This window comes from Somniosus microcephalus, chromosome 1, assembly GCF_052327205.1.
Source record: "Somniosus microcephalus isolate GS21.2 chromosome 1, FLI_Smic_1.0, whole genome shotgun sequence".
In the NCBI taxonomy this organism is placed as follows: domain Eukaryota; kingdom Metazoa; phylum Chordata; class Chondrichthyes; order Squaliformes; family Somniosidae; genus Somniosus; species Somniosus microcephalus.
In genome coordinates this window covers 404651978-404671863 of record NC_140987.1, presented here as the reverse complement: position 1 = coordinate 404671863, position 19886 = coordinate 404651978, and the positions used below count along the sequence as shown (strand labels likewise).

The 19886-nt window shown below is 44.2% G+C and overlaps 1 protein-coding gene across 2 annotated transcripts in view; it reads right to left on the bottom strand.

Moving 5' to 3' along the window:
• med12 (mediator complex subunit 12) overlaps positions 1–19886 on the bottom strand; it is a 168861-nt gene that overhangs the window by 46416 nt on the left and 102559 nt on the right. For both annotated transcript variants that reach the window (XM_085998362.1, XM_085998370.1), the window contains exons 24-31: positions 18914–19015; positions 17997–18110; positions 14493–14656; positions 10266–10445; positions 9822–9893; positions 8241–8416; positions 5935–6096; positions 4309–4420 (exon numbers count right to left, since the gene is read on the bottom strand). In XM_085998362.1, coding sequence (XP_085854488.1) covers positions 4309–4420; positions 5935–6096; positions 8241–8416; positions 9822–9893; positions 10266–10445; positions 14493–14656; positions 17997–18110; positions 18914–19015 — 1082 coding nt within the window. The remainder of the gene's footprint in view (positions 1–4308; positions 4421–5934; positions 6097–8240; positions 8417–9821; positions 9894–10265; positions 10446–14492; positions 14657–17996; positions 18111–18913; positions 19016–19886) is intronic.

The window sequence follows — 19886 nt, the reverse complement described above, 5'->3', positions numbered from 1 at the left end:
CACTGTCCCTAACACTACACTGGCAGCATCAATGTGCAGTTTATACTTCTTACTATGTGAGACTTAAACACAAAAATGCTAACAGCAAAGTCTGAGGATCGTGGAGGTGAATCACCACTTTCCCATTGGTTCACTTAGGAATTATCCTGATGGCCTAGCGGGCAAATGCACTGCTCAATGCAGTACGGAGCCATACAGACTAGGAGGTTACAAGTTACATCTATTGTCTATGCTAAGTCCCCTAATATCAGCTGGGGTGGTAGAAGAGGTACGCCAACTGGCTTCAGTGTCCCTGGCTGGGGATGGGAAAAGTCAAAGTGTTAGCCTTTATTGCAAAGGGGTTGGAGTAGAAGAGTAGGGTAGTCTTGCTGCAATTATACAGGACTTTGGTGAGACCACACAGAGTATTGTGTACAGTTATGGTCTCCTTACTTACAGAAGGATATACTTGCCTTAGAGGGGGTGCAACAAAGGTTCACTAGATTAATTTCTGGGATGAGAGGGCTGTCCTATGAAGAGAGATTGAGTAAAATGGGCCTATATTCTCTGGAGTTTAGAAGAATGAGAGGTAATCTCATTGGAAATTCTTAGATGGCTTGACAGGGTAGATGCTGAGAGGCTGTTTCGTCTAGCTGAAGCGTCTAGAACTAAGAGTCATAGTCTCAGGGTAAGGAGTCTGTTATGAGGAGATATTGCTTTACTCAGGGTTGTGAATCTTTGGAATGCTCTACCTCAGAGGATTGTGGATGCTCAGTCGTCGAATATATTCAAGGCCGAGAGCGATAGATTTTTGGATTCTATGGGAATCAAGGGATATGGGGATAGGGTGGGAAAGTGGAGTGAGGTAGGTGATCAGCCGTGATCTTATTGAACAGCGGAGCAGGCTCGAGGGGGCGTATAGCCTACCCCATGTCCTATTTATTAGCCCAGAAATTCGGGTCCAAATGCGTGAGTACGGTCTGGGTACTCACGCATCTGGCCGGTGGAAATGCCGGCGTTCAGCATGCACAGCGCATGCGGGGAACGCCGGCATTTCCAGTCCTCTGAACGAAGGGGTTCAGAGGCACAGCGCGTGCGACTGCACAGGCAGCGCTTGCGCAGTGAACTTCGTCGATTTCATTCATGGATTCAGTGAGGGTAAGTCCTTACAAGTTACACTTGAAAAAAGCATGTGTAAAGTTGTTCCAAGGCTGCGGAGGAAGATATATTTTATCGTGGAGCTTCTGAAAGGCAATATTTTTGTTTGGGAAAGGGAGGGAAGTTATTTTAAGAAATTTTAAGTAAGTTTTAAAGTTTATATTTTTTTTTTTTTTTTTTTTTAAAAACGGGTTTTCAGAACGGTAGGTAGAAGGAGCAATTGTGGCTGTGTGAATGGAATGTGAAAATGAGTGTTCTAAAATGAGTAATGTAACATTTCCAGCACTTTTAAGAAAGAAACTTTTCATCAGTAATAAGTAATTATGTATGTATGTCCGCATATATTCCTTTACGTATATGTATGTATGTTTTATATTCCTTTACTTATGTGTATGAATGTATGTTTTTAATTATGATTTTCCAATAAGTTACTTTCTCTGAAAGTCATAATTAAATAATACATTCATACACATAAGTAAAGGAATATATACATAACACGCAAAGGAATATATACAGACATACATACTTTCAGAAGCTCCACGATAAGAAATATTCCTCCGCAGCCTCTGGAGCAACTGTACCCATGCTTTTTTCATGTGTAAGTTGTAAGGACTTGACCTCACTGAAAGCATGAATGAAAGCGGCGAATTTTACTGCGCACGCGCTGCCTGTGCAGTCACACGCGTTCTGCCTCTGAACCCCTTCGTTCAGAGGACAGGAAATGCCGGTTTTCCCCACATGCACTGTGCATGCTGAAAACCGGCATGCGTAAGTACCCCGACCGTACTCGCGCATTTGGAAGGGAATTACTGGGCCAACATTTTACATGTCAATAAAATGAAAAATTTAACAATTGCACGATTTGCCCCCTCGCATCTGCGACGGAGGGTCCAAGGAGGTGCATTGCGCAAGAGGTCATCGTCGTACGTATCCTCACACTGTTCCCTTTCGGGAACTGTATGAAGTGGTGGAAGGATTTATGGCCGTGATTAACGCTCATTCCGTGACCGTAACCATCTTTGAACCAGCCATTAGGGTGGTTAGTCCTATGGCATGAGGGTTTTACGGGCTCCCACAACCCATCTGAGGGGGGGGGGGGCCACCCACACCCACGGACGCAAGTATCCCGCTGGATGTCCACCCAGAATTTATAGTTGGAGCTCCGACTCCACTTGCCGGGACTGTCTGGAGTGGGGTTCGAAACCCTACTCCTTCTGGCCCAGCGGCAGGGATGCTTACTGCTACGCAAAAGGCCCACTCCACACAAAAGGTGACACCCATACATTTCCTGCGCCTTTTCCCTCCCCGTGACTGGAGCCCTATGCTGCCACTTGAAAGACCAAGCTATCATCTGCCCTTTTTGCGGCGCCTTTGACTTCTCATTACCAATGATGAGCAGGCGCTGCGCCTCCACTTCCTTGAGGAGATTGCTGAGGTCATCATCAGTTCAATTGTGAGTTCTTTTAATGCCGTGAATTGTGCTCATTCCAGCCATTTCACTTTGCTAATCAGATTGGGCCTTTGGCATAGCGGTAGGATCCCCGCCGCTGGGCCAGATCAGGGTAGGGTTTCGAACCCCGCTCCAGACAGTCCCGGCAAGTGGAGTCGGAGCTCCGGCTCTAAATTCTGGGTTGACATCCAGTGGGATATTTGCGTCCGTGGGTGTGGGTGGCCCCCCCTCCTTGTATAGCTTGTGGGAGCCCGTAAAACCCTCCCGCCATAGGACTAACCGCCCTAATGGCTGGTTCAAAGATGGTTACGGTCACGGAATGAGCGTTAATCATGGCCATAAATCCTTCCACCACTTCATACAGTTCCCCAAAGGGAACAGTGTGAAGACACGTATGACGACGACATTGCTAAATAAATAAATGGAATTAAAAAAATTCTTTTAGGGCTTTTAAAAGTCTTTAAATTGCTTTAATTCTCTTTAAAACTACTTCAGATTCTTCAAAATAATGTAAACGTTTTTAAAAGTTTATAAAAGTTACCAAAATCTTCAAAAAACTTCCAAAAACCTATTTAAACTGCTGCTTTGCATGTAAAAATGCTTAGCAGCTTGGCAGAAACATTGGGGGCGTGTCCTGTTAAACTGAGACCTCAAGGGGCGTGTCTCAGTTGCACAGCGCGCTACAGGCTTCGCGCTGGCTGCACTCCTGGGCGGCGTGACGTCATACGCTGCCCGGGATTCTTCTTTTTCAAAATCGAATTCCAGGCGTCCCTGGAGGTCAACGGCCAGCGCGTCGGGTAAGTGCATATCAGGGGCTTGCATGCGCAGCAAGCCCCCGATCTGAATTTCTGGCCCATTATGTTTTTATGCATCACCTCTTGACTGCTCTCCAGCTAGAGAGTGTAAACAGGATTTGGCTAGCCAATGTTTCACAGTTTAACAGGCTGCTGACATTCGTTGTTCAAGCTCAAATGTGCGGAATAGCCATCTGGGCAAGGTAATGGAAGGCTGCCAGTATCTGTGGAACTGCACCTCAGCAAGAAAAGTGCCTAAAGGAACTAAGAGCAGAACTTTGGATGTAAGGAACTTTTCTTTTTATTTCTCTTGATATCTGCATTATACTGTAATCCTACTTTGCCTGGTATTATAGTCCTGTTCTAGCTGACTGTAAAAACCAAGTAAAAGCAGCTTCCCTCTAATTTATTTATTCTAAGTAGAGTCTAAATAGTTCAGATAACAGACCATCTGTTAGGAAGGCAAAAGCAATGTTCATGGTTCAAATCCCTGTTTGGGTACTCAACAGGTATCAAGTTGGCATAGTTGGTAGCACTCTTGCCTCTGGGTCAGAAGCTTGCAGCATCAAGTCCCACTTCAGGGCTTGAGCACCTAATTTAAGCTGATAACCCAGGGCATTACTGAGGGGTGTTTGCATTTCTTGGGTGGGGGGGTTTGGATGAGATGTTAAAGAAAGGTTCTGCCTGCCTGCTCAAGTGGCTATTAAAGCTGTAATGGGAAGAGGGTAGAACTAGAATTTTGGAAGGATGAGATCATGTGGAAGGAAGGGCCTTCTTCAAACAAACCTATCTTGTTATCATGACATTGCTTGATGGACCTAGCGGTGGAGAAGGACTGAAACACACCAGTTTTATTACATCACCTAACACCTGCTGATACACAACTCACTAATTTTCCACAACTATTAATATTGAGAGGTACATTACCTGTTGGACCTGGCTGTAAAGGGAGGTGAGAAGCCCCTCCCTTTGTTCATCCTGCCCTTTCAGGCACGTCAAAACCAGAGAAAGAAATGGCTGTTGACTGAGCAGGGACATACTGGAGAGAAAAGCAAAGATTAACTGAAATATATTAATGTCCATGTAATGTCTCCAACTGGTGTTATCAAGTTAATTTTATTTTATTAAACAGCGTAATTAAATTCTGGTGACTGTTTTTAATTACAAGTTATTTGATGGTATCCAGATACACAATTGAAGATGTTCTGTATAGCCCCACAGGTGAAGAGTCAAGGTCTATAGCGTAGAACACCACTAAGGGTGAAAAATGTAGGCAAGATGATGAGGGAAATTAGGAAGTAGTGATTAGATGATGCTAAGCTTAGGTCTGAAAAGTTTATAAATTGTAGGAGGAAGGGAAGACAGTGAGAAGTTACACAGTTTTGAACTCCTGGAGTTAGAGTAGGAGACAATAGAGAGTCTTCAGTTTAACACGGAGGACTGTGTAGAATGGCATATCTGGAGCTTGCAAGGAACAAGACAAGAAATTTCAAAGGAGCGCTCACCATACTAAAGAGAGAGACAAGAAAAGTTATGACGACGATAGAGAAGTTAGGAGCTCAAAATAAGAGGATGGCTATCAAATATGCTGTTTAGGATTGCAAGAAAGATGCAAGACATTGGAGTAGTATTTAAGGTTGCACTTTGATGTCTAATGGATGCATTTAAAACTGTTGAAATATCAGATATGCAGTATCCAACTTAACAGGGGAAGGGAACTCCTGAGTGCAGATACACCTACAAACTGCACAATGCCAGTGATCCGATACCACACTAAATGATAAGTGGGTGAAAGTGCAGTGCACCAGCGTGAATGTACATTTGTGGGCTGTTACTGATCCTGGTTAAGCACAGATCAGCTTTTGTTTTCTTAAAGAGGAGGAGGCAGGAAAAAAAAAAAGTGAGCACCTGCCACTAGCCATTAGAAAGTGGCAAAGATGGAGTTCTGGGGTAGTTAAACACAGGCTTTGTCTACCAGGGTATGTTACCCAGTGCAGGACCACGAGATGGACCAGGGCAGCAGGTGCATGGGAACACCATCACCTCCAAGTTTCTCTCCAAGTCACATACCACCCTAACTTGGACATATATTACCAGTCATTCATGGTTGCTGGGTCAAAATCCTAGAACTCCCTACCTAACAGCACTGTGGGAGTACCTTCCTCGCATGGACTGCAGCGGATCAAGGCGGCTCACCAAGTCTCAAGGGCAACTAGTGATGGGCAATAAATGCTAGAAACACCCATATCACCAGAATGATTTTTTTTTAATAAAAGGGAACAGGGAATCATTCATTGTTTTGCTGCAATTCAGATACCATTATGCAAGTCAACAGGTTCAGTTATGTAAGCTGCTCAGTGCTGTGTCCAGTGGTTATGTCTGCTACACATGCGGTGGATTGGTTACTGATGAAAGCTCAGAAACACACTGACACAACATCAGCACAAATATAATGAGAGTCTCAACAGTGGAAAGCTGTCAGCGAGGACACCCCCAAACCAAGAAGAACATCCATTGTTATTGCTCATAAAAAAATTAAAAACCCACGCTTGCCTCTTCTGTTTCTGCCGATCCCGCTCTTTCCGTGAGGATGACCCGAGATGTTGGCCTTTCTCCAATTCCTCACCAGCTGCTTTCAACACATGACCTTGGACAGATGTCGGCAACTTTGCAATTAAAGGTGCCACCAGCCAGACACCTGTCCGCTCTGACGAGCTGCATGTGAAAATAATAATGTATTTAATTACAACAGGAATACACAATGTACAAATACTTCCAACAAACAATTAGGTGGTCTCAGTGTTTGGAGTCCTCATCAATTTCAACAATGGAACATCTTTCAGTAGCACCAAGTCCTGGAGACCATAAAGTTGCAGGTGTAATTCCCGAGGTGTGTTGAATTAGTGGCTCTCAGCAGTTGGGATGCTAATAATAACATTACACCTCTCTCCTCCTTTAAGGCAATCCTTAAAACCTACCTCTTACCTATCCTAATATCCCCTTCTGCAACTTGGTGTCAAATTTTGTCGGATAATGCTCCTGTGAAGTGCCTTGGGACATTTTACTATGTTAAAAGTGCTATGTAAATGCAAGTTGTTGTTGTTATTGCCTCTGAGCTAGGAGGGGAGAAAAAGGGGGAAAAAAGTGGCCAGCGTACCTGGTCCAGTCACTATCGAGTGACCTCTGATGGAAAGTGCGCATTTCTGGCCGTTAGGCAATGCTTTTCCGTGATTCCCTCCATGCTTGAATAATTTGCCAACTCACTGTCTAGACTCACATGAAGGAGAGCCACCTGGGCAAGGAATCAGTGAGCTATCAGCACATTAATCTCAACAAAAGTCAGCATCTTCAGGGTAGATAGGGAGAAAATTAGAAAAATGAATTTAAGTCTGTGACAGAGATATTCAGATAAAGTCTACCCTTATTTCAAAGTTGCTTCACTCAAATGATCTGATCATTCAATTTTTAGGCCTAAATTCCCATTTTGCTGTTCCGTTGCTTAATTCAAATTACTGGATAATTCAAAACTTAACAAAAAAATAGTTGAAAACAAAAACAACTTTGAATTGTCAAGCGTAGACTACATTGTCCAGGGACTTGGGTGCATAGTCCAGGCTGGCACTCTATTGCAGTACTGAGGGAGTGCTGCACTGTTGGAGGTGCCATCTATTGGATGAGACATTAAACCGAGGCCCTGTCTGCTCACTCAGGTGGATGTAAAAGATCCCATCACATTATTCAAAAAGCATGGGAATTTTCCTGGTGTCCTGATCAATATTTATCCCTCAACCAACACCTGAAACAAATTATCTGGTCATTACCACATTGCTGTTTGTGGGACCTTGCTGTGCAGAAATTGGCTGCCATGTTTCCCTATATTACAACAGTGAGTGACTAGACTTCAAAAGTACTTAATTGGCTGTAAAGCGCTTGGGGTGTCCGGAGGTTGTGAAAGGCATTATATAAATGCAAGTTTTTCTCTTTCTTTTATGTACATCTGTGTGAAACTGAAGCAAACAATATGGATACTGGATATTTTTTTTGCTAGTTGGAGAATTGGTTGGATAATTGTCAAAATTTGTCAATAACCTAACCTCAGTTTGACAAAGTACAGCATATTACATAACCATTATATTCCTTAAATATTTGGTGGCGCTCATCTTCATTACTGAAACTGCTACTGGACTAACAATTCTTCACAATGACACAGGACATCTAGCTATATCAACGACAATAAAATTAACAGCTTCTCCCAACAAACATGAACTATCCCTGGACAAAATCCCTATGATGCCCAACTGGAATGAATCTGAATATCTTGCTAGTTGCTGAAGCTCTACAAAACCCGGTGTGCTGCCCTGATGACGCAGCAAATTTAGTGAGTAGTTGAGCCAGACCAGGATAGTCTCAGGTTTGATCATCATCAGGCTATGCTCAGGCAGCATTACAGAAGCTACTATTGGCTTAGAGTTAAGGAGGAAAAAACACATCAACTAGGATTCCTTTTCCTAATCATTATACAGCATAATCATTATACTGTTGGAAAGTAACTGAGTGGCTGTCAAGTGAGGGCAGATCAGGCTTGGCTGCAATTCATTGCATGGTCAAATATCCTCCCATATACTTCATGTCTGAACATCCAAGAGAAAACTTGCTAAATAAATCATCAGAAAACACTGGATATGCACAGATCAGTCAATATTTGAAAAAGACAGGTTGGTGCTTTTGATGTTTTGATGAAAGGTCCACCGATTTGTTAGCCTGCTTTTTCTCTTTCCAGATTTGACTAGCTTGCTGTGCATTTCCAGTTTTATTTTACATTTCCAGTGTTCACATTTTTAAGTCTACCTGAAACCCACCTCAGCAGCGGTTTCATTTTGCTGGTGGCGTTTCCGTTTGTGCTGCTGGTGCCAGAGACAGGTACCCCAGCATTCACAGTTCCATTACTGCTCAGATTGGAGGAGTTCATTTCAGCTGATTTCTGGAATACCTCAATAGTGGCTTTAGCGATGTTTTCTAGCAAGGAATTCATCTCCTAAAATATAGGATCAGACAATATTCCGTAAGATGCACCACTGGGTATGGGTAGGAAAATACAGCGCTCAGAAATTATCACCGCGGCGAACACCTTCACATGATACGTTCACTAACAGCACTTAGCTTATGAGGTGATACAAGGTATTGCAAGACTTGGATATAATTTTAATAGCAGTACAGGGGATACACCATATATATATATATATTTTTTTTTTTTTTTTTAAAAAGGTCTTTTAGACATAGGATATGACTCAGATTGTGTTTGTCTCAAAAGATTACATGTACAAAGGTGTGGGATTATAGGAAAGTCAGCCTGGTACAGTAAAATATATTTTTTTGATTATTGGGACAGAGACACATTTACAAGAGTCATGCAAAAGGAATTCTGTTACATGGTGTATCAGAGTAGAATTGGTTGACTGTCATCAAGTGTAAAATGAAAAACTTCCTATTCCTGATGTAATCATTACTTTAATGAAAGAACTCATGCACCTGCACTCAGTCTCTCAAAAAGGTGTCTCACACACATTCACAGAACAGTCAGATGTAGTTTCCCTCATACTACATCCGAATTACATTAGAGTACAAAATTTCAAATCTTGATACGTACTCATTTTTGGCTTTCTGACAATCACTAGTCAGCACAGATCACTCTTGAACTGGAGGACAGCTAGGTGTTGTGTCTTTCGCACTGTTGCTGCAGTGTGTACCATCTACAAAATGCACTGCAGCAACTCGCCAAGGCTTCTTCAACAACACCTCCCAAACCCGCGACCTCTCCCACCTAGAAGGACAAGGGCAGCAGGCGCATGGGAACACCATCACCTGCAAGTTCGCCTCCAAGTTACACACCATCCTGACTTGGAAACATATCACCGTTCCTTCATCGTCGCTGGGTCAAAATCCTGGAACACCCTACCTAACAGTACTGTGGGAGTACCTTCACCACAAGGACTGCAGCGGTTCAAGGCGGCTCACCACCACCTTCTCAAGGGCAACTAGGGATGGGCAATAAATGTTGGCTTTGCCAGTGACAGCCACATCCCAGAACGAATTTTTAAAAATCCAAACATGCAGGTAAAGAGGAACCCATGCACTCTTACCAGCATTTAATGGGACAAAACCTGAATAGGTACAGGTGTAGAACAGAATAGAATGAACTAGTTGTGGTAAGAGGTTTTCAACAATTAATGAAGCTCAGAAACACTGTACCAAGTGAATGAGAGAGATATTTCTTGAAGGATGCAAAGTTATTTGAGAAATAAATTGTTCCAAGAATCAAGGCTCCCCCACATTCACTTACAGGCATCAACACACACACAAAACACACATGCACCTATCCTGAGGTCTGGAGGCATGTACAGACTCTGAATTGAAGTCAAATTGTAATGCCTTTTACTTACACTGATGACACTCTGTTTAATCATAAGTTGCAGCTCCAGTGAGGACTGTCTCATTGTCCACTGATCAAGATTCTAAAATAAATGGAAAAAAGGTGGTCAACTTGCATTCTTGTAGTAGAAGGCTGGAGAAAGTTGCAGAGATATGTTGGAGTGAGGTTCTACCTTATTTTTAAAAATGAACACATACAGACTTTGTGATGTTCTCCCATTTTGGGCACCATTAAACCTACGTCAAAACGTAGCTCATTTGCCATCATCCTCTTAATCAGCAGTAACCAATGAACTGTGGTTAGCTCCAATTTTTTTTTTTAAACTTACACCACATTTTGTTACTTTAGCAGCCAAATACTCCCTGGCAAAGGTCTTCACTTTCAGGTCTAAGATACTGCTATGGCACCCTCTTCGCCTATTCGGTTTTTGTTGTTTTCTTTCCCAACTCCTTACCTGCAGGATGCGTTTGATTCGCTGACGTTGTGGGTTGTCCCCTTCCTCGCTGTCCAGCTGTCGGTGTGGATAGCATATCAGTTGTAAGAGTCGTTGCGCTTGCTTATTTGTCAGAACTGGATCCTGCAGAGCACTGCTATCCTCACACAAACTCTTTAGGCAGCGCTCTCCCACCCACTCCTGCAAAGAAAGACAATGTTTTATAAAAACATGAGCTCTACTAAGTAATAAAAAATGCATTATTCTACTAGCAAGGTCAGGCTGTGTCAGTTAAGGCCACAAGCCTTTTAAGTCAACCAATCCTCAGGTCATTCAAAATGTAGGGCTGGATTTTCATTAAGCTGTCGGGAAGGAGGCGGGACTACAACTGTCGGGTTTTAGTCCCGCCTCCATCAACGTCCGGCCAATCGACGCGATTTTCCCTTGATTGACCTTGTTGAGCCCGTCCAGCAGGCTCAGCAGGCCAATTAAGGGCCACCCGACAACAGGTGACGTTATAGACTGAAATTTCATCTGTCAAGAGTTTTTGACAGATGAAATATCAGTGTTTCACAGCTGTTTGAAGCTGTCAAACACTGATAATCTGACTTCTAACCCGAGTCCTTCTACGCAGACTCAGTTAGAACTGTCACCGGAACTGAAAGCTGCAGGCTGTCACTTTTGACAGATCGCAGCCATTCAGCTTTCAGTTCCAGCTGAGTGATGGACTCCCGATGCCTAGAGGAAGGAAGGCTGTTAAGGTAAGTACAGGTAATTTAAACTTCTTTACACACTTTAGACACACCAAACACACTTACCTTTGCACTCATACACCCATCACTCACCTGAACACCGACATCGCGACCCCTCCAAGTCCTTTAACCCGACGGCCCGCCTGCTCTCACCTGGCGTGGTTTGGAGACATCGGGAATCCCACACAACACCCCTCAAAATAGGGATTAGGCTAAAAGCTGCCTGTTAACTACCTGTTAACAGGCAGTTAATTGGCACTAATCCCTTTCCGCCTCGGGTCGGCGGGTCCCAGTGCAGGGCGGGTACCCGCCTCCCTTGAAACTTACGTGGAGGCGCGTTTTGGGCGGGATGGTGTCGGGACCCCCGAATTCGGGATTTTTGCCTCCGGCACGCCCGAAAGCCCGCCTCACGGCACACTGAAAATCTGGCCCGTAGTTATTGTTTGGTCAGGAAATTTTGCAGAATGGAAAGTGCTCGTCAGTTCGTCTGCAGACCAGAAGCAGTCTTTTAGGATTGTTTTGCATTTGTAAGAAAATGTGACATTTGCACATGCTGATCTACAAAGAATAGTGGAGATCCCTCGGATGGGGAGAGATATAAAAGAACAGAAAAAGGGATACAAAAAAAGTAATGAGTTACAAAAAGAGTACGAGAAAAAATTACGAAGGATATCAAGGATACACAGATACATAGAATTAACAGCACATTCAGCTCAACTGGTCTGTGCTGGTGTTTATGCTCCACACAAGCCTCCTCCCACCCTACTTCATCTAACCCTATCTGTATATCCTTCTACAGTATTCCTTTCTCCCCCATATACTTATCTAGCTTCCCCTTAGAGGCATGTATGCTACTTGCCTCAATTACTCCATGCGGTAGAAATGTCCACATTCTAACCATTCTCTGGGTAAAGAGGGTTCTCCTGAATAACTTATCTGGATTTATTAGTGACTTTCTTATATTTATGGCTCCTATTTTTAGACACTCCCACAAGTGGAAACAGCCTCCCTACATCTACCCTATCAGATGGAGCGTTACTTTGCACTTAACTTGTGCTGCACCGGATTCAGGAATGTTGATCAGATGATGTAGAGGGAACTATGCTCTGCTGACATGAGTCCAGAAGTTAAAACATCCCAGTATGGGCATTCCTGCTGCTCAGAAACTCCCCCCATATCTCCCCCTATCTGGTGCACTATCCCTCCTCATCCTTCTCGACCTGTTTACAGCCTTTGACACGGTTGACCTCACCATCCTCTGCCAACGTCTCGCCTCCATTGTCCAGCTGAGTGGGATTGCCCTTGCCTGGTTCCACTCTTGCCTATCCAGGTATAGCCAGGGAATCTCCTGCAATGGCTTCTCTTCCCACCGCAACACCATTATCTCTGGAGTCCCCCAAGGATCTATCCTATGCCCCCTCCTATTCCTCATCTACAGTTGCCCCTTGGCATAATCATCCGAAAACACAATGCCAGGTTTCACGTGTATGCTGACGACACCCATCTCGACCTCATCACCACCTCCATCAACCCCGCCACTGCCTCCGTGATGTCAGACTGCTTATCCAACATTCAGTTCTGGATGAGCCAAAATTTCTTCCAATTAATCATTGGAAAAATCAAAGCCATTGTCTTCGGCCCCCGCCACAAACTCTTCCATAGCCGCCAGTTCAATCCCCTTCCCAGGCCACTGTCTCAGGCTGAACCAGACTGTTTACAGCCTTAGCGTCATATTTGACCCCAAGATAGCTTCCGACCCCGTATCTCCTCCATCATCAAGACCGCCTACTTCCACCTCCGTTATATCTTCTGTCTTCGCCCCGCCTCAGCTCATCTACTGCTGAAACCCTCATCCAAGCTTTTGTTACCTCCAGATTCTATCCCAATGCTCTCCTGACCGGCCTCCCAACTTTCACCCTCCATAAACTTGAGCTCATCCAATACTCTGCTGCCCGTATTCTAACTCGCACCAAGTCCCGTTCACCCATCACCCCTGTACTCGCTAAATTACATGGGCTCCTAGTCACTGAATGTCTCAATTTAAAAATTATTATCCCCATGTTCAAATCCCTCCATGGCCTCACCCCTCCCGATCTCTGTAACCCCCTACAGCCCTACAACCCTCTAGGAACTCTGCGTTCATCCAACCCTGGCCTCTCGTCCACCCCCACTTCCTTCACCCCACCATTGGCGGTCGCAGCTTCAGGTGTCTAGGCCCCAAGCTCTGGAATTCCATCCCTAAATTTCTCCGCTTCTCTACTCCTCTCTCCTCCTTTAAGATTCTCCATAAAACCTACCTCTTTGACCAAGCTTTTGGTCACCTCTCCTACGGTCTCCTTCTTTAGCTTGGTGTCTAATTTTGTCTGATTACACTCCTGTGAAGTGCCGTTGGGCATTTTACTACGTTAACCGTACTAAATAAATGCAAGTTGTTGTTGTTATGGCAAGGTGCCAGGCCTATTCCATAGGAACATAATTAAAACAGTGAAGGATTGAGCCTATATGGCACCATTCTTGGCAGCTGTATGTTGGCGCTCCAACTAACAATGAAAAATTTCACTTTTTCAAACTCTTTGGGCTGGATTTTCACTGAGGAGGCGGGACTACAACTTTTGGGGTTGTAGTCCCGCCTCCATCGAGTTCTAGCCAACCCACGTGATTTTGACTTGATTGACCTTGTTGAGCCCACCCAGCGGGCTCAGCAGGCCAAATAAGGGCCACCCAGCAACAGGTGACATCACAGATTGACATTTCATCTGTCAAGACCGTTTGACAGATGAAATATCAGCGTTTGACAGCTGTTTGAAGCTGTCAAACACTGACAATCTGTACTCTAAAGTTAATTCCTTCCTCTCAGGATGATTTAGAGATCTCCCCGGAACAGAAAGCTGAATACTGCAATTTTTGACAGATCGCGGCCATTCTGCTTTCTGTGCCAGTGAGATGAGTGACTCCCGAGACCTGAAGGAAGGAAGGCTGTAAAGGTAATTAAACTTCTTTAAACACACCAAACAATCTTACCTCTGCACTCATGCAACCATCACTCACCTAAACACCAGACATCTCGACCCCTCCACGCCCTTCAGCCCGACGGCCCCGCTAACTTGATGTGGTTTGGAGCCGTCGAGAATCCCACACTTCACCAATGAAAATAGGGATTAGGCTAAAAGCTGCCTGTTAACAGGCAGTTAATTGGCACTAATCCCCTTCCCGCCTTGGGGAGGCGGGTCCCAGCGCGGGTTGGGTACCCGCCTCCTTTGAAACTGGCACGGAGGCGGGTTGGGGGCGGGATGGGTTCGTGCCCCCCGATTTCAAGATTTTAACCCCCCACACGCCTCCAATCCTGCCTCCACAGCTCAATGAAAATCCTGCCCTATGTCTCTGTAGTTGGAACCAAAATGTAGAACATTCTGTCCAAATGTATGCATTAGTACAGAGAAGCTTAATTTCAGTGAACACACAGAGCCCCCGTGCCCCAGATTTAATGTTCCCATACCTGCTGACAGATATTCTTCAGCACATATTTAGCATAAGCATCTAAACTGGCGGTTTCAATAGAAACAGTCCGACTGCCAGATTTTTTCACTCCTACATCATCCTCGGGCAACTCTTCCATCCCACCAGAATGCGAGAATCCAGAGCCTTTCAATTCAGCATCACCTGAAACAGAAGAGGAAGATCTTTCATTGAGTTTGGGCACTCTCCTAGACTGTATTTTTATTGTCCCACGACACACAGCATCTTATTTGTGGAATAAAGCTATCCAGAGCATCCTCCTCTCTCAGCTCAGGGTTACATAGAAGGTAGGAGCAGGAGTAGGCCATTCGGCCCCTCAAGCCTGTTACTTACCCCAGTTACAGGACACGAACCTCCTTTGAACACTGGAACATAAAGACTGGAGCAAGAAAAGGCCATTTTTATGTTTGGATGGAATGAGCTCAGAGTTCATATACATTTAATCCACCATTGCTTCCCTCATGACTATCACTGCCATTACCTATTCATTCCTTACTTTACAGGAGTACTAACAGTGAAGTTTTCTAAGATCTTGCTCCACTAGTGGTGCCTCGTGTTCAACAGGCAGCTTATTGTAAAAGCACAGGAGCACTCTCCATCCACTGAAATGAATGGACAAAAAATTGCAGACATTACAATCGCAATTTTCCAATAAGCTGCATGCAATACCCTGTTGAATGGGGGATTTCAACTTCCCCAATATTAACTGGGATAGTCAGGGTGTAGAATTCTTAAAGTGCATCCAGGAGAGCTTTTTGAGCCAGCATGTAGAAAGTCCTACAAGAGAGGGGGCAGTACTGGACCTAATTCTAGGGAATGTGGCCGGCCAAGTGGAAGAAGTGCTAGTAGGTGAGCACTTTGGTGACAGTGACCATAATATGGTGAGATTTAAGGTGGTCATGGAAAAGGACAGGGATGGGCCGGAAATAAAGGTTCTAAATTGGGGGAAGGCCGATTTTAATAGGATAAGGCAGGATCTGGCCAAAATGGACTGGGATCAGCTACTTGTAGGAAAATCCGCATCGGAGCAATGGGAGGCTTTCAGAAGGGAGATTGAGATCATACAATGGCAACATGTTCCCGTAAAGGTCAAGGGTGGTTCCAAAAACCACAGGGAACCTTGGATGTCAGGGGATATACGAGAATGGATTAGGAAAAAAAGGAGGGCTTTTGGCACATACAAAAGGCTAAAGACGGAGGAAGCCCTAGGGGAGTACAAAAAGTGCAGGGGGATACTTAAAAAAGAAATTAGGAGATCAAGGAGGGGCCATGAAATAACACTGGCGAGCAAAATAAAGGAAAATCCTAAGATGTTTTATAAGTATATTAAGGGTAAGAGGATAACTAGGGAAAAAATAGGGCCCATTAGGGACAAAAGTGGCAATCTGTGTGTGGAGCCGGAAGATGTAGGAGGGGTTCTAAATGAATTTTTTGCATCTGTTTTCACTATGGAGAAGGACGATGTAGACATAGAAATAGGGCGGGGGGACTGTGATATGCTCGAACATATTAACATCGAGGGGGAGGAGGTATTGGCGGTTTTAGCAGGCCTAAAAATGGATAAATCCCCAGGCCCGGACGAAATGTATCCCAGGCTGCTGTGTGAGGCAAAGGAAGAGATTGCGGGGGCTCTAACACATATATTCAGAACCTCTCTGGCCACAGGGGATGTGCCAGAGGACTGGAGAACCGCTAATGTAGTACCATTATTCAAGAAGGGGAGTAGGGAAAAACCGGGGAACTACAGGCCAGTGAGCCTAACATCAGTGGTAGGTAAATTATTGGAAAAAATTCTGAGGGACAAAATTAGTCTCCACTTGGAGAGGCAAGGATTAATCAGGGATAGTCAACATGGCTTTGTCAAGGGAAGATCATGTCTGACTAATTTGATTGAATTTTTTGAGGGGGTGACTAGGTATGTAGATGAGGGTAACGCAGTGGATGTGGTATACATGGATTTCAGTAAGGCCTTCGATAAAGTCCCGCACAGGAGACTGGTCAAGAAGGTAAGAGCCCATGGAATCCAGGGTGCCTTGGCACATTGGATACAAAACTGGCTTAGTGGCAGAAGGCAGAGGGTGATGGTCGAAGGTTGTTTTTGTGACTGGAAGCCTGTGGCCAGTGGGGTACCACAGGGATCGGTGCTGGGTCCCTTGCTGTTTGTGGTCTACATTAATGAGTTGGATATGAATGTAAAAGGTATGATCAGTAAGTTCGCGGATGATACAAAAATTGGTAGGGTGGTAAATAGCGAGGAGGGTAGTCTCAGTCTGCAGGACGATATAGATGGGTTGGTCAGATGGGCGGAACAGTGGCAAATGAAATTTAACCCGGAAAAGTGCGAGGTGATGCACTTTGGGGGGACTAACAAGGCAAGGGAATACACAATGAATGGTAAGACCCTAGGCAAGACGGAGGGTCAGAGGGATCTGGGTGTGCAAGTACACAGATCCCTGAAGGCGGCGGAACAGGTGGATAAGGTGGTAAAAAAGGCATATGGGATACTTATATTCTATGCCTCGGCTAATGAAGGCAAGAGCAAGGAGGTTATGATGGAGCTGTATAAAACACTGGTTAGGCCACAGCTGGAATACTGTGTGCAGTTCTGGTCGCCACGCTACAGGAAGGATGCGATCACTTTGGAGAGGGTGCAGAGGAGATTCACCAGGATGTTACCAGGGCTGGAGCGCTTCAGCTATGAAGAGAGACTGGGCAGATTGGGTTTGTTTTCCTTGGAGCAGAGGAGGCTGAGGGGGGACATGATTGAGGTGTTCAAAATTATGAGGGGCATAGATAGGATGGATACTAAGGAGCTTTTTCCCTTAGTAGAAGGGTCAATAACAAGGGGGCATAGATTCAAGGTAAAGGGCGGGAGGTTTAGAGGGGATTTGAGAAAGAACTTTTTCACCCAGAGGGTGGTTGGAGTCTGGAACTCACTGCCTGAAAGGGTTGTGGAGGCAGGAACCCTCACAACATTTAAGAAGCATTTGGATGAGCACTTGAAATGCCATAGCGTACAAGGCTACGGACCAAATGCTGGAATATGGGATTAGATTAGACAGGGCTTGATGGCCGGCGCGGACGCGATGGGCCGAAGGGCCTCTATCCGTGCTGTATAACTCTATGACTCTATGAAGTAGAATGAGAAAATTTCACCCCAAATTCCCTGGGAAGGAAAATGAAGCGGTGCTATTAATATTTCCAACCCTCAAGGTCAAAATCCAAGATTAGGATCTTCATCCCTCCGATACCCTGTTCTTGATATATTTTAATATAGAGAAAGGACATCAAGAAATATTACATTAATAATCAAGTACAGGTCTGGTCAGCGTATTTCAGTCTGGGGCATAACACAGCGTCAGTAGACCAAAGGGAAAGAAAAGAGATTAACTTATAAAAGGAGTGCGTAAAACAAACCTCCCAAACAAAATAGAGGCCCTCCCTGTCCTAACAGTAATCTGCAATCTATATTGATATCACTTACCCAACATAAAGATAGCTTTGAGGACAGCAAAAACCGCTCCCACCACGATACTGTTCTGTGATGCTGCCAACAAGTGTCTGTCGCAGGACGAACGGATCCCTACTGTAGGTTTATCTGAAAAAAAAAATAGTCCATCAGTGGAAACCATTGACTGTCAACAGTGCCAAGGGTCAGAAAGATTCTTTTAGCTATGGTCATCATCGATAATCTTACTTGCTGTACTCCACACTCTGTCATGCATGTCCTTCAATATGACAAAATGTCACAGTCATGAACTTTGCAGCAATCGTCACCAATGGTACAGGACATCAGACTATGAAGTCTGTCTGTGCCTGAACAGACCACATATGCCAGTGCAACTTTCCATTTCAGCAGAATCTTTGTCAACAACGACTGTGCATCCTCAAGTGACAGGCAACTCTTCCAGTTAACCCACAACCATGTGGATGGGAAGCAGGGATTAACTGGCACTGTCCAGTGACCATGAACATTTCGAAATAATAGTTGAATGTGCTATAAAAATGACCCTTTTGAATGAGCACAGCGCTCATACAAAAAGTGCAGTTTAAAAAGTTAAAAGATAAAGTTGAAGACAATAAAAAAATAGATAAGCAAGTATTTTACATCAGAAAGTAGTTTGCCCCTCCCAAACATTCGCCTTCTCCCTTAGGTATCCACCAGTATTGCACTTGGCACTGAGTCGTTCTTTCAAAACAAACATAGAAGAAAGAGATTTTTTGAACAATCTTCTGAAATAAATGTTCAAATGGCCTCTGTTTTGAATGGAAGACTTCTCTCAGGCAAAGAAAACTATTGATCTTTCTTCCCTGGGCGAGACTGAGCTCCAGTCTCAGGCAACTTTTAATTTCTGTGTTTCCACTGATTAAAAGGCAGCACTTGCAGTATACTTCACTTACTGTTGTCCTGGTGACAAGGGTTCAACTGTGGTGTCCTAAACAAGTGGAGGAGGATTCTGCAGGTTAGACGAGCACCAGGTTCTGAATCCTGCTCGCTGCATGCTGCAACACAAATAAAAACACATTTACTTGCATGGTCTGTGTTTTTGTAAAACACTCAAGCATGGCAGGAGCATAGCTGCAGCAAAATACACAAAGTATGCAACCATATTACAATTTGCCTCCTCTATCAGAATGTATTGATATAAACAGACATTGCTGGAAGCATACAGAAGTTCAGTCAGCAGCTGAAAGAGAAAGGTTGGTTAACATTTCAGGTGCAAGTCATTTGTCACTACTTCAAATTAATTAATTCTATATGAAGCTCCCTTGAGATGTTTCTGATTCAGTGAGTGAATGAGTAAGGAAGGAGGAAAAGTTTGCATTCATATAGTACCTTACCACATCATCAGGATGTCCCAAAGTGATTCAAAGGCAATGGAGTACTTTTGCTGTTGTGTTGTTACCAGGCAAATATGACAGCCAATCTGCGCATAGCAAAGTCCCACAATCAGCAACACGGTAAGTGACCAGTTAATTTAATTTTTGGTGGTAATAATTGAAGGAAGAATGGTGGCCAGGATACCAGAAGAACTCCCAGTTCTTTTCAAATAGTGCCATTGGAATTTAACAACCACCTGAACCAGCAGCTAGACCTTAGTTTAATACCTCATCTGGATTATTGCTTAAAACAGGAATGATGTGGTGCTATTATTAAATACCATCTGTAAAAATCAAACAATAACGTGCAAATTTGCAAGGAACTGGAAGTCCTTTACTATGGAACCTTCATTATCCACACTCTTATGATTCACCAGAATTTTTGCTGGACAAAGCATTTTGCAAGACACCGTTTAATTGCACAGTTTCTTATGTTTCCATTTCATCTAATTTCTTTAGTGAAAACAACAATGTTTCTTTTGTTATTTGTATT